At 45.4% G+C, this 13,789-nt stretch overlaps 1 protein-coding gene across 3 annotated transcripts in view; it reads left to right on the forward strand.

Annotated features, from left to right (window-relative positions):
* The window catches only part of rab11fip3 (RAB11 family interacting protein 3 (class II)), a 108,125-nt gene that overhangs the window by 76,746 nt on the left and 17,590 nt on the right, over positions 1-13,789 (forward strand). For all 3 annotated transcript variants that reach the window (XM_070900857.1, XM_070900856.1, XM_070900855.1), the window contains exons 4-6: positions 6,132-6,343; positions 10,909-11,082; positions 11,662-11,793. In XM_070900857.1, coding sequence (XP_070756958.1) covers positions 6,159-6,343; positions 10,909-11,082; positions 11,662-11,793 — 491 coding nt within the window. In that variant the 5' untranslated portion in view covers positions 6,132-6,158. The remainder of the gene's footprint in view (positions 1-6,131; positions 6,344-10,908; positions 11,083-11,661; positions 11,794-13,789) is intronic.

Consider the following 13,789-nt stretch of genomic DNA (forward strand, 5'->3'; position numbering starts at 1 on the left):
TTTAATACCCTGGGATGCATTTCATCCGGACCAGGGGACTTGTCTACCTTGAGTCCCATTAGCCTATCCAGCACTACCCCCCTAGTGATAGTGATTATCTCAAGGTCCTCCCTTCCCACATTCCCGTGACCAGCAATTTTTGGCATGGTTTTTGTGTCTTCCACTGTGAAGACCGAAGCAAAATAATTGTTTAAGGTCTCAGCCATTTCCACATTTCCCATTATTAAATCCCCCTTCTCATCTTCTAAGGGACCAACATTTACTTTAGTCACTCTTTTCCGTTTTATATATCGGTAAAAGCTTTAACTATCTGTTTTTATGTTTTGCACAAGTTTACTTTCGTAATCTATCTTTCCTTTCTTTATTGCTTTCTTAGTCATTCTTTGCTGTCGTTTAAAATTTTCCCAATCTTCTAGTTTCCCACTAACATTGGCCACCTTATACGCATTGGTTTTTAATTTGATACTCTCCCTTATTTCCTTGGTTATCCACGGCTGGTTATCCCTTCTCTTACCGCCCTTCTTTTTCACTGGAATATATGTTCATACGCTCCCCATCCTGAAATCCTGTTCCATACTCTCCCCATCCCGAAATCCTGTTTAATACTCTCATCCAAATATATTGTCTGAAGCACTGTTCCATGTATTGATATCCCGTGTGACAGATTCACCTTTTGTGCTCCATTTACCTATTAAAGAATCTAAATTCAAATATCCAAGTCTTTGTTTTAAGATATAAACTAGTTAATGTCCTGTCCTGTGACACTGCTTACAGGAAGTCAGACGACTGACCGACCGATCCACCCTCCAACATTGCACCACTTGATGCCCAAGTACACCTTTGTCAGTATCCCCCTGTTTGCTCTAGATACCCTTTCTTCACCACCCTCGTGTATTTCTGCATCCCATTGCTCCACTCTTACCCTACGCCCTGCTTTTTCATTGCCCCCCCCCCCTCCCCCTTTGCTGGGTGCAGCAGTTTCAGTACCCTACTATGCATCCTCTCACTACCCCCATTCTCGGCTCGTATCTTTTATTGTTCCTTCTGCCCTGTTTTGATGCCACCTTGCTGTTTTTGGGAGTTTGCTGTTGACGCAATCCTACATTACAACAGTGACTATGCTTCAAAAGTACTTCATTGGCTGTAAAGTGTTTCAGGACATCCTGAGGTGTCGTGAAAGGTGCTATATAAATGCAAGTCACTTTTTTAAAAACCCTGCTGGCTAGCTGCCCCCTGATGTTGTTCTGTGTGCCTGCCTCCTTGTCTTCTCCTCCCCGCCCCCCCTGCCCCCATGATGATGGCTGGTGGTTCCTATGTGTTGGTTTCGGAGATCATGCCTGAGTGGACCCAAAACAACGCACAATGCAGCTCAACTTGGAGGTGCTGTCGAACCTTCCTGGAACCTGTTCAGAAACCTAACCCTTTCATCCTCTTTTGTACAAGCCATAAGTTTAAAGAGACGGCCTGTCTCCAGGATCAGTACAGAGGTATCTGGTAGCTGGGTGGAGGCACAATGCTGTAACACAACCAGGGCTTCAGGTGATGTAACTGCAAGAACAAAGCTTGAGTGATTCAAAAGGTGATCAGCCTGCTCTGCCCCTATATGGTGACAGTAGATGTGGGATTACATTTTGTGTTTATGCCAATTGGAATTGTGCCCGAATCATGTGACCTGTGTCCCTGAATTGAGATGTAAACTGAAATTAAACTAAATATTTTGCACAAGTAATGTGCACCAGAATATTGCACAAATTCAGGGTCTTGGTCGGAAAGTGCAGGATTGGGGGATGTGCTAATCTGATTTCCGTTTAACAGAAGGCGGAGTGAGATTGTGTGCGAAAGTATCTCGGCTCACTGGAGATGGGGACATTATGTTGAGTTTCAGAAGCTGCCCATCATCCAAGCATTACTACATTTCCATATGATTAATGATTGTGGTCAAATCTTCTCAAATCAGGATATTATCATTCTCTCTCTCTGCAGATATCCTCTGAACTAACCTCTCGCTCTGAACTCAGTGCCCAGAGCAGTGATCCTAATATATTTTATGTAACTGTTTCCTGGGCTTTAGTTCCTGTTGAGGGTGCAAGTGTATCTGATGATAAATCTAATCTGTAGTTGTTGGACTTCTTGATGGGTTTGGGCAGGAGCTGATGGACTGTCTAACTGGACGGTGATTCACGCTAAATCCCAGCCTCTTCATAACAAGTGCCAAAGGAAAAAAAACACTTGAACATCCCCAACCCTTCGTCCAATGTTGGAGTCAAAGGCCACGAAGGCTTAATATTTTCCAACTGTTGGTATATAGGAAACGATTGTGAAGCCTGCCTTCCTGACTTTTTCCTGTTTTCTGAGGCTCCCCTCCAGTTTTTTTTTAAACTTATGTGCTTGTTTCAGTCCTGTTTGTTGAACTTTTTCCCACATCCAGCCAGGCTCCTGCTATAGAACACATGCATGTTTTATGAGGGGACTAATATGGGCACAGATCTAGGAGGTGACACCATGTTCAAGGACTTGGGGAAGTGAGGTTGAGATGGGTTAGTGGTTGGTGAGGCTAGAGGAGTCAAGGATAGGTTATTTCGAGAGAGGACTGATGGCAGTTTTGAGAGGAGGTTGGACAGTGTTTGAGGAGAGTGAACCATTTATAATGTCAGTTAGCATAGGAGCCAGCAAGGGAAGTTGGGTGGTCAGCAGTTTTGGAATAGGTTTGAAGGGAGCAAGAGGTGCGAGTCTTGGATAATGCAAATTGGGACATTGTGGGGGCCTGTGAGGGAAGGGGGGGTTGCGGTGAGGGGACAGGGGAGAGAACTAGAGTCTGTTGGGATTCAGGGCTATAGTGGGAGGAAGGGTGGGATTCATCGCTACTTCCTAGCTGTACCCTGCCCTAATATTACACGGCTTAAAACACACTCCATAGCCGCAACCCACGTTTGGACAGACAGAATCTCTAATTGTATTATTGGAAGTTTTTCACAGTTCTTGTGCACTCTACTGCAAGTTCACACACCCGCTATTGTGCTTTGCTGAAATCCTAGTAATAACACTGGCTTTGCCTGACTGAGTCAGAGTGTAGAGCACCTCAGCCGGGATATTGTGGAATTCCATGAATTTATTTTTCAGGCAGTTTTAATCTTTGTCGATTTCTGATTGTAATAATTTCTTTGGTTAAAAGTTAACCACATTAGCTATTTGGCAGTGAACAGTTTGAATGCTCATCATTTCACGGGAAGAAGATTAAGCATGCTGCAAACACTGGGGAGTGTATCCAGGGATTGGCTTTTGGTTCGGCCAGCACAGACCTACTTGGAGGCAGAATTCCACTGCCCTTGTAACTATCTGTACTGTCTACGCTTCAGGCTCCTGGGTCGGGGGCTGCAGTTTACTTGCATTTGACTGAAATTTGAGAGTCCAGCTTGGATGTATATCCCACCCAGGAACATAATTGGGATATACAAAACATGCTCCAATCCAGGCCATTCATTGTAGTTCTAAGAAAGATCCTGCCAAACTGAACCCATCTCTACTGTCAGCATGCTGATTTGTGGCTGTTTGACAATGACTGTGTGGGTCGGGGAGGGTGCTGCTTGATGGGGCTTGGTTAAAATGAAAGCAATATAATAAGACAGATTAGCAGTTAGTGAAACTGGTCAAAATCCCTGGTAGGATAGTACTGGACAGGTTAGATGCAGGTAGAATGATCCCGATGTTGGAGAATTCCAGAACCAGGGGTCACAGTCTAAGGATAAGGGGTGAGTCATATAGAGATGAGGAGAAACTTTTTCACCCAGAGAGTTGTGAACCTGTGGAATTCTCTGCCACAGAAAATTGTTGAGTCCAGTTTGTTGGACATATTCAAAAGGGAGTTAGATGTGGCCCTTACAACTAAAAGGATCAGGGGGTATGGAGAGAAGGCAGGGGTGCATGATCAGCCATGATCATATTGAATGGTGGTGCAGGCGCGAAGGGCCGAATGGCTTACTCCTGCACCTATTTTCAATGTTTCTATATTTACTTGGCAAAACCTGTATATCTGGCAGTGTGCTATTGAACTGGGCAAGATATAAATTAATCAGCTGTAATCAAACCAATAGTTTCTTGTAAAGTTCAATTTGTAGCTTCTGGCCAACAGTTCGCTCAGAGATGCAGATATTAAGCTGCCTCTGGTTCACTTACTGTCTTTGGGCTAGCTGCACATGAGCTCCTTGCTGAGAAGGCCATCAGGTTTCAGTGTGAAATTTCATACTGCTTAATGGGCAAATCAGCATTTTAAACCCAGACATTAAGCTTCACGTGTCTCTTGTAACCATGTAATAGCTCCAGCATCCATACTGAAATATTGCTGTGACTCTGTGCTGTAGGCCGTAGTCTGTGCAGAGCGTGTGGATCCCCTCCCGGGCCGGATTAGGGAGGGGGAAAATTCCGCTGCGTTCCTGCTCTGGTTGCTTAATGCGGCCTGTGCGGGGTAATGGCTGAGTACAGGGTCAGACTTGGCTGTGGTGACTACGATCTCTCATGGTGAATGGCCACTTGATCAAGGTACCCGAGGATAGTCGGTGCCTGTGAAACCCGAGGCCAGGGGGAGTCGGTGCAGTCAGGAGAGGCAGGGAGAAAATTGCTGCATGCATGGTGCTATTTAACCTGTCTCATTCACTAACTCTGAAAACCTATATAACAAAGGCTTGCAGTGTTTCACTGTGGCAAGAGGAAATGAAAGGTCTGCTCTAATTATACCCTGTGACATAGTCAACATTCTGGGAAAGATCCACTCGGAAAGGTTTCTGATCAGCTGCTGATTTGCCTTTAAATGCTGCAGCTGGGAATTCAAGATGTGCAAAGTAGATTTTTTTTTTGTTGGCTACCATTTTCTGTTGCAGTATTACAGGGTGCAGACTTGGGATGGGTTTAATTGTTTCCTAGATGCTCTCCCCATCAAGTTCACAATATCCTCCTTGGCCAGTATTGGCCAGCATATTGAAACACGCGAGAGTACGGAGATCTGGTCCGAAGTAAACCCTTAGAAATCATCTCAATAAATTGGAAGGAGACCTTATTGGCAAGGGATGATGAGCAAGTATTGTCCCGTTCATTTAAAAAAATATATATTTTATTAAACTTAAATTAAAGGCCAAGGCCCATAATGCAGGACATCCCGAGTTTGTAAAGAGTGAAGGAGGAGACCAGCTCTCCAGCTCGTGTGCCAGCAGTACCCGAGCTGGATATTGGTGTAATGCTGGGATTGTGATGCAGCTCATCTTCATGCAGTAGTACCTGGTGGGGAGGTGGGTGTTTGATTGGTGGGATGGGGAGTTACTCTGTTGCCATAGCTACACATATGCTGATGAGGAAGGTAGACTGGGCAGAGTCCCAAATCCCAGCTGCCATTCAAGGCAGCGATGACCCATAGCTGGGTGGCTATTGGGGGATGCAAGGTGGCATCCGGGGAATGATTTTTGGCATGTCTTGCCTGCTGGATTACTGATAGACCAGAGCTCGGAGTATCCATCTCGTGTCATATGAGTTGATTTCATGGGACTGGCTCTGTTTCGATGCGTGTTGTCCCGTCAACAGTGGAACTGCCAGGTTGTGTGACCTTGCACCTTTTTAAAGGAGCTCTACTGCGAAACCTCACAGCAACAGGGGCAGGCTTGCCATGAGGGAGGTTGGGTAATGGTGTCCTGCTCCCGAGGGATCACTAATGTCAAGTTTTAGAATAGTTGGGTCCTGTGTATAGAAGGACCCAGTTGAGAGACTGGGTGAAATGAGCAGGCTGTGGCCAGGATGGTTGGTCCTAACATACTTATTGGTTGGAGATTTATTTGTGTGCATGCACTCAGGCTTGCTTGGTTACGTGTCGTCAGGTATTCAGCGAAATCACTGGGTGAATACCTGTGTCTGATGGTAGCTACATCATTGCTCCTGATTGGATATGTGTACTGCCACTTATGTGTAACTACACTTAAATCACACCTATTTAGAAATGTCTGTTTCTCCAACTCACTCAGTGTCTCCAATCTCTTTTTACTGTCACTGTTTTCCTGTGTTATGGTTCATGTACTGGTTTTTTGCCATGGTGATCTTAGACTTCAGAACACACCACTGTGTACTAACATGCCACCGTGTTCCATTTTCAGACTAACGAGGTGACGGACAGTGCTTACATGGGCTCTGAGAGCACCTATAGTGAGTGTGAGACATTCACAGACGAGGACACAGGCACACTGGTTCACCATGGAACACATGATGAGTTGGAGACCGACAGCGCTATTGATGCCACGCTGAACTCTGAGTTCACAGATACACTTGAAGAACCAGAAAATAGTGTCCTGTTTAATGGGGAAATAAAGTAAGTTCTGTTGGATAACTTGGGGGCCTGTCCTTTCAACTTGAACGGGGGCGGGGGGGGGGGGGGGTTCCTCTCTGCTTCTGTTGGTCAACACTAAGACTGGCTGTTGTGTTCGGATTAGCACCATTGTCGTTGGCACCGAATATTCTGATTCTAGCCCAGACTGAAGGATGGAAATGTTTTCACTACTGGTTACAGACACCATACAGGTTTGGTGAAACCTGCAATCTGTTCTGTGGGTACGAATGGATACCACATTGCCCATCATCTGTGAGTCTGTATGCCACTTCAAACATTCTCCCTCCATGTGTGTTGATTCTGATACTGAACTGAATTCCATGTTGGATGCAGTGCACCAGTAACTTGGTAAATTCCATTTTTGGGGCCAGGTACAAAATGAATATTGTCAGCACAGGCTGCCTAACTGGGCAGTTCCTAGCACCCACTTATCACTTGAACTTCCACCCAAAATAAAGATCGGTTTAATCCCACTCTTATTTCAATACGGCCAACAGAGAGGACTCATTAAATGTACGGGTGATTCATAAACTGTGAGTAGAATCGTTCTAAAAGCATTCAGTTAGAGTGGAATTGGGCAAATAAGCTCTCCGTGCAGTGGGGTGTGTTCTGCTGTGACTGACAGAGAGGGTGGGGGGTAGGGGCCCTGTGTGATGGTGCAGGGCAGAAAAGGATGTCTGTGAGGTCACCAAAGGGTGACTTAATATGTGAAGCCTCTGGTAGTTGCAGACAGTGCCACAGTGTGTCCTATGTACCAGAGTTTCACTGGTATCTAATGTTCCAATGGGTTTGCAGGAACGATCAGGCTAAATTCTGTCCCAGGATGGCTATGCTCACCAGCAACCCCTGGAGGCCTGAAGCAGTGTAGCAACTAAAGCAAAGGGAACAGTGCAGGATTGGTCATGTATGCCCCTGTTCATTAGGGGTGGGAAAGAGCTTGCTTTACTGCCTAGGGAAGCTTACGTGTCTTATCAAACCTGGTTTGTCCCTCTTTGCTACAGGGTTTAACACGAAGTAATAATGTGAAAAGTCGCTTTGTCAGCAAGCACACATTGTACAAAGCACAGGCTATAAATAGCCAGAACATCCTGTAACCAAAACTAATAACTAACTCACTTCCAGAGCTGATAATGTATTCCCTTGTAAATGACTGGTTTGTAGAGTATACATTATACACTCAGTAGATGCATTTAATACCTGGGTACCTTCCTCTAATTTTACTATAGTCAGGCCTCTCATTCCCATCTCTGCATCATCCATTCTCCAACAATGGAGCTTTTGGCTGTCCACCTGAGAGCTGTGTTTACTGCTGTGAAGAGTCCCTAAACCTCTCCACCTTTGACCCTAGTTTCATTCAACTTGCAGACTGGGCAGTCAAGTGGCAAACTAACTTCAACATAGATAAATGTGAGATGATGCACTTTGGCAGGAAAAACAGAAACATTACCTACACCGTAGCAAATCAGAAACAGAATGGGGTAGAAGAGCGAAGGGATTTAGTGATACAGGTGAACAAATCATTAAAAGCAGCATCACAGGTCAGCAAAGCAATTAAAAATGCTAACAAAGCACTGGGAATTATTTCTAGGGGTATAGAATTCAAAAGTAGTGAAGTTATCTTAAATTACTATAAAAAGGACTGAAGCACTGGAGAGAGTGGAAAAAAAGATTTACCAGGATGATATGAGAATGGAGGGATTACAGCTATCTGGGAAGATTGAACAGGTTGGGGCTTTTTTTTCCAGTAGAGAAGACTTGGAGGTGACCTGATGGAGATCTTTAAGTTTATGAACGAGTGGAAACATCCTGTTCAACTTAGAGAATGCAAAACTAGGGGCCATAAATAGATGATGATTATTAATAAATCCAATAAAAAGCATTTCATTGGCTGTAAAGTGCTTTGGGAAATGCAGGACTTGCATTTATATAGCACCTTTCATGACCACTGGACATCCCAAAGCACTTTACAGCCAATGAAATATTTTTTTGAAGTGTAGTCACTGTTATAATGTAGGAAATGCGGCAGCCAATTTGCACACAGCAAGCTCCCACAACCACCGTCTGAGCAGGCCCAGGAGCGGAAGGAGCAGTGTGGTGGCCTAGCCCAACAGTCTGAGTGGCCCCAAACCTGCGAGCACCATCTGAGCAGGCTGGGGAGTGGAAGGAGCAGCGTGGCAGCGTACCCCTCCAGGGAGCAGCACATGCTGGAGCAGGAGAGCAACGGCAGCAAAAAGGGACGACATCAAGATCCAGGTCGGTGATTGGAGTGCGGGCAGGTACTGCAGGAGCGGTGAGGTCGGGGCGCAGGAGCAACGAGAGATTGTAGAGGGACATGATTGGAACCCAGGAGAGGCGTGAGTTCAGGGCCCAGAAGAGGCGAGGGCCCAGGGGCAGCACGAGCCAGCCCACACTGCAATATGTGTGCGCACTAGGTCTGTGCAGCAGAGCTGGTCTCCAGTCGTCTTGGTTAATCCTTGCTACTGGACCAAGACCTAGCTCTGTCAAGCCCATGTGGTGGCTGGTGTGCAACGGTCACCACACGTTTAAAAAAATCCACCTTCAAGATTTAGTTCGGACCTGGAATTTTAGGTCCTTCATTGAAACACCTGTGAACTTTTTGGCGTGGAAGCAAGTCATCCTCGATTCGAGGGACTGCCTATGATGATGATTGACCAGATAATCATTTTTTTGTTATGTTGATTGAGGGATAAATATTGGCCAGGGATAACGCCCCTGCTCTTCTTTGAAATAGTGCCATGGGATCTTATACATCCACCTGAGAGAGCAGACGGAGCCTCGGTTTCACGTCTCATCCGAAAGACGGCACCTCCGACAGTCCAGCACTCACTCCAGTGCATTGTTGAGGATCAGCCTAGATTTTTCACTCCATTCTCTGGAGTGGGATTTGAACCCACAACCTTCTGACTCGGAGATGAGGGTGCTACCCACTAAGCCACTGGCTGACACACAATAGGGAAATAAGGAGAAATTTCTTTACTCGGAGAATGGTTTGAATGTGAAACTCGATACCACAGGAAGTGGTTGAGGCAAATAGCTTAGATGCTTCCAAAAGGAAATTAGATGAGTACACAAAAGAAAAGGGATTAGAAAGATAGGCTGAATGGCTGAGGTGAGCTCGATGGAGTGGGAGGAGACTCGTGTGAAGTATACACACCAGCACAGACTGGTTGGACCAAATGGCTTGTTTCTGTTGTGTATATCCTGCAAGAGAGAGGCTTGTCACGTCAGTGCAGAAGGCAGTTAAGAGTCAACAATGTTGATGTGGGACTGGAGTCACGTGTAGGCCTGCCCAGGTAAGGCTGGTAGATTTCCTTCCCTAAAGTTCAGTAGTGAACCAGTTGGGTTGGGTTTTTTAACCACAATCCAACAGCTTCATGGTCACTTTTACTGATATCAGTTTTGCAAATTAAAAAAAAACTGATTTCAAATTCTCAAACTGTCCTGGTTGAATTTGACCTAGTCCAGTAACGCAGGCACCATTGTACCCCAGATGTTTCATGGTGAGGTGCTTTAAGCTGGCCTGAAGATGTTGGTCTGCCTGTTTGTGGGGAGTTGAATACCTCCAATATTCCTCGTCCTGCGAAACTCAGCCTGCATGTACCGAACGGGCCGACAGTCAGCCCGACACTCCCTCTGTCCTGGCATGGCTCTACTGGGTGATGCTAATTCACTGCTGTGGTTCCCAAACCTTTTACTGTTGGTCCAAATGAAGTAACTGAGGTATTTTATACAGCGAGCCAGTGAAGATCAATGGATTTTCGTCAACTTTGTGACCGGGTTTTCACTGCGATTTGACCCTCCGCGGTAAAAGCCCGGTCGCTGGGATCCTCGCGTACCTCATTGCGGCAGTGCTTCCACATACCACTGGGGAGAGGTGCGCCGACATGCAACGACACAGATTGCATTTGCGTCGCATTGTCAGCACTCTCCCGACCCTTACGCCACGCCCAGAATACAGACAGGGTCAAACCTGTCGGTGCAGCCCTGCCAGCAGCAGTAATTATGAAGACCTGCCAAAAAGTAAGTTAAAGTTTTAAAAAAAAGTTTATTTTTTATTTTTCAACGATTTAGTAGGTAAGAGTTTTTTGAATGTTTGTTTGTTTCTTGCAATTTTTTTTTTGGTTTCTCTTTTCCCCCCCCCCCCTCCCCCCAAGCCTCCTCGCAGTGCTACCGGCCCCAGACTAAAGTTGCTGGAACTCACGGTTTGCACTGCAAATCCTCGTGCAACAGTGACTTTACCGACGTGAAGGCTGAAAGTTAGGCCTAAAAACAGTAACGCAGCAAACGTTAATTTTGCCATAAAACTCCCATTTTCGCCGAAAACTGAAAATTTAGCCCCATGTGTCCTTGGGTTCAATTTTCTCTTTGCGCATGCCCAGTAAGTGACATTAAGTGAGTGACAGCATCGTGCAGGAACCATTTCAAGTGGATAGGTAACATTACTTTCTAAAAAGGGTTTAAAAAGCATTCAATTTTCTTGCTACTTAATCTCTCTCCTCTCTTCCTGGTGTATCTCCTGTTGCTAGGACCCATCAGCATAGCTTCTCGATGAGCTCCAACATTTCTCTCCTTCGTACCGAGGAGCACTTTGAAGATTATGGCGAGAGCAATGAGATTGATTTTGCATCCAGTAGTCTGTGTCAGGACGGAGGCACGAGTATCAACGGTCACTTCAATCACTCGTCACTACTCTCTCCCAGGTAAGGTCATCACTGGTGAATATTGCCGGACGTCGATGCTGGGGGAAGGACCAGATCAAGAAACCGGAACTTAGTGTCACCTCATCCCCATTGTCGAGTTAGCTTAATACTAACCTGTGAAAACCTTACTGTTCCTGATTCTGGAGGTCAATTTCAGGAGAATGTGGTCTGTGTGACTGAGTCTGGTCTCTGATGTCTGTCGGCCACAGAGAACTGCCTTGATTTCCTGAAATTGTCTTCCAGGTGCAGAATTGGATGCATTCCTAATTACTGTTTCTAAAAAGGAAAATGTTGCAAAAATCTCTTACTGGGGCCAGGAAGTAGGAAAAAAAATGGGCGTCTGTCTCTTGTAACCACTCTCCTCCGGATCGCAACGAATTGCACGTTTCTCCACGCTTTACACCATTACTGTGTAAAATCTGCAATCTAATCACTTTCTGAATTGTGTCCTTATGATCAATAACTTCTCTAATCTCCCAATTGAAGCTTCTGATTTTCCAGTCGTCATTTTACTTCAATTGTGTGTCATTATGATCAATAACTTATCTAATTTCCCAATTGATGCTTCTGATTTTCCAGTGATCATTTCACTTCAACTTTACAAAGTGTCATTGGGGAAGAGATGCTGGAGTTTTACTGCACCCAATGTCATAAGCAAATCAATCGCCTGGAAGATCTATCCGCCCGCATCAACAGTCTTGAAATGAATAGGTAACTGCATGATTCTGCCTCGCTTATGATTGGGCTTTTTCCTTGTGATTGGTGCATGATCCCTTTTCTGTTGCTTAGGAGGCAGAATTTCACACTATGGGGTTGAGCTGAAAATGTAAACTGTAGAAGCAACATGTCCGCTCCAATAGTTACACTTTCTCAGAACTTGGTAACCTTTGAACTCTACGTTGTATATTTTCCCAGGTCCAGTTTCCCAATTCTTCGTTCTGGGTCTGTGCTGTACCAGCACATTAGTGTTGGGGTTATACAACTGCAATATTTTATTGTCTATTTGCCAGCAATGAGTTCTTCGACAGCCAAACGCATGCAGATTATTTAAAAGCTGCGAGTTACATACTCTGGGCCAACACGCAGATTGCAAAGGACGTTTGCCACAGAAGATACACAACGTCAGTAGGTTGAGCTCTCCCTCTCTCTCCCTTCATCCCCAACCTTGGGTTACAATTTTGCACTTTTTAATCTTTCTATAACTACATTATTTCACATGATCTTGATGTGGTGAAAACTGGTGCAAAGTTCAAGAATTTCTTGTTGCTCCAAACATTTATCTCTGTCTGACGTCCATGGTCCCAAGATGAACAGACTGGTGTTGAAAGTTAGCAAGGCATAGAATGTATTCTTGTGGTTCGTTACAGATAAAATAAGCCCCAATGAACGACGTGTGACTTAGCCCAGAAAGCACCCAGCTTATGACCTCTGTACACACATGTCTTGTACTGTGTAAGCTACGGAACTAATATAAAATGGAAGCAAATATAAGTGATTCTTTCGCATAAAATGTATTCCCTCACTACTTCGCATACTGAATCTCTAACACATCACTCTTATACAAGTTGGCCCTGCTGATGCTGGTAATCAGACCCACTGTCACCATGGCCATATAGGGGTCGTGCTTCACTCCCTCTCCTCGATGTTGTATTTGGACTTGTACATGCATGTGTACTGCGTGTAGGCCGTGTAAGAAGGTAAGAGGGCTGCGTATAGGCAGAGTAGGAAGGGCATTCAAGCAGTTGCCAGTGATAACAATTGTATGCGTGTTTTTGTGAATGTTTTGGGTAACGGAAGACTGGTCAGTCTGAGCCACTGGGTGCAGGGGAGGGACCAGGGCTGAATGGCCACTGGGCACATTACAGGATGAGTCTGCCCTGCCAGTGGGCATGCTCATATTGGGAAAGGATCTGGCTAACTTGATTTTTAGTACACTTTTCAACTTAAATACCCACACTGAAAGATGCTTTGTAAAGTCTCTGAGCAAACTCGCCCCCTAGTGGGAATGATTGTGGAGTGCTGACACAGCAAACGAGCCAAAAGTGGGCAGAGGAAACGTTACAAGGACATCCTCAAAGCCTCCCTGATAAAGTGCAATATCCCCACCGACACCTAGAGTACCTGGCCAAAGACCGCCCTAAGTGGAGGAAGTGCATCCGGGAGGGTGCTGAGCACCTCAAGTCTCGTTGCTGAGAGCATGCAGAAATCAAGCGCAGGCAGCGGAACGAGCGTGCAGCAAACCAGTCCCACCCTCCCTTACCCTCAACGACTATCTGTCCCACCTGTGACAGGGACTATGGTTCTCGTATTGGACTGTTCAGCCATCTAAGGACTCATTTTAAGAGTGCAAGTAAGTCTTCCTCAATTCCGAGGGACTGCCTATTATGATGATGATTATGTTTAATGATGGACTGTTGAGTGAGCCATTCCATACAGTCAGTGTTGGTCTGTGAGCAGTGCAGTTGTAGATGAACACTCTGACATCAAAATGTTCTCGCTGTTGGATATTTTGCCAATCTCCTCCCCCTTTTACAGTCTGAATGGGAATTGAAGAAAATAAAGCGTCCACACAGCCATTTCAGCTGGATCGTGGGATTCCCTCCTCGAGTTAACAGTGTGGAGGTCTTTGATACTCTCCTAGGCTCCAGGAGCTATTACTGAAACTGTAAATGTTTTATCTCCAAGCATGGAGCAGGCTAGGTCGAGG

The sequence above is a fragment of the Pristiophorus japonicus genome, chromosome 15 (assembly GCF_044704955.1).
Source record: "Pristiophorus japonicus isolate sPriJap1 chromosome 15, sPriJap1.hap1, whole genome shotgun sequence".
NCBI classification, from domain to species: domain Eukaryota; kingdom Metazoa; phylum Chordata; class Chondrichthyes; family Pristiophoridae; genus Pristiophorus; species Pristiophorus japonicus.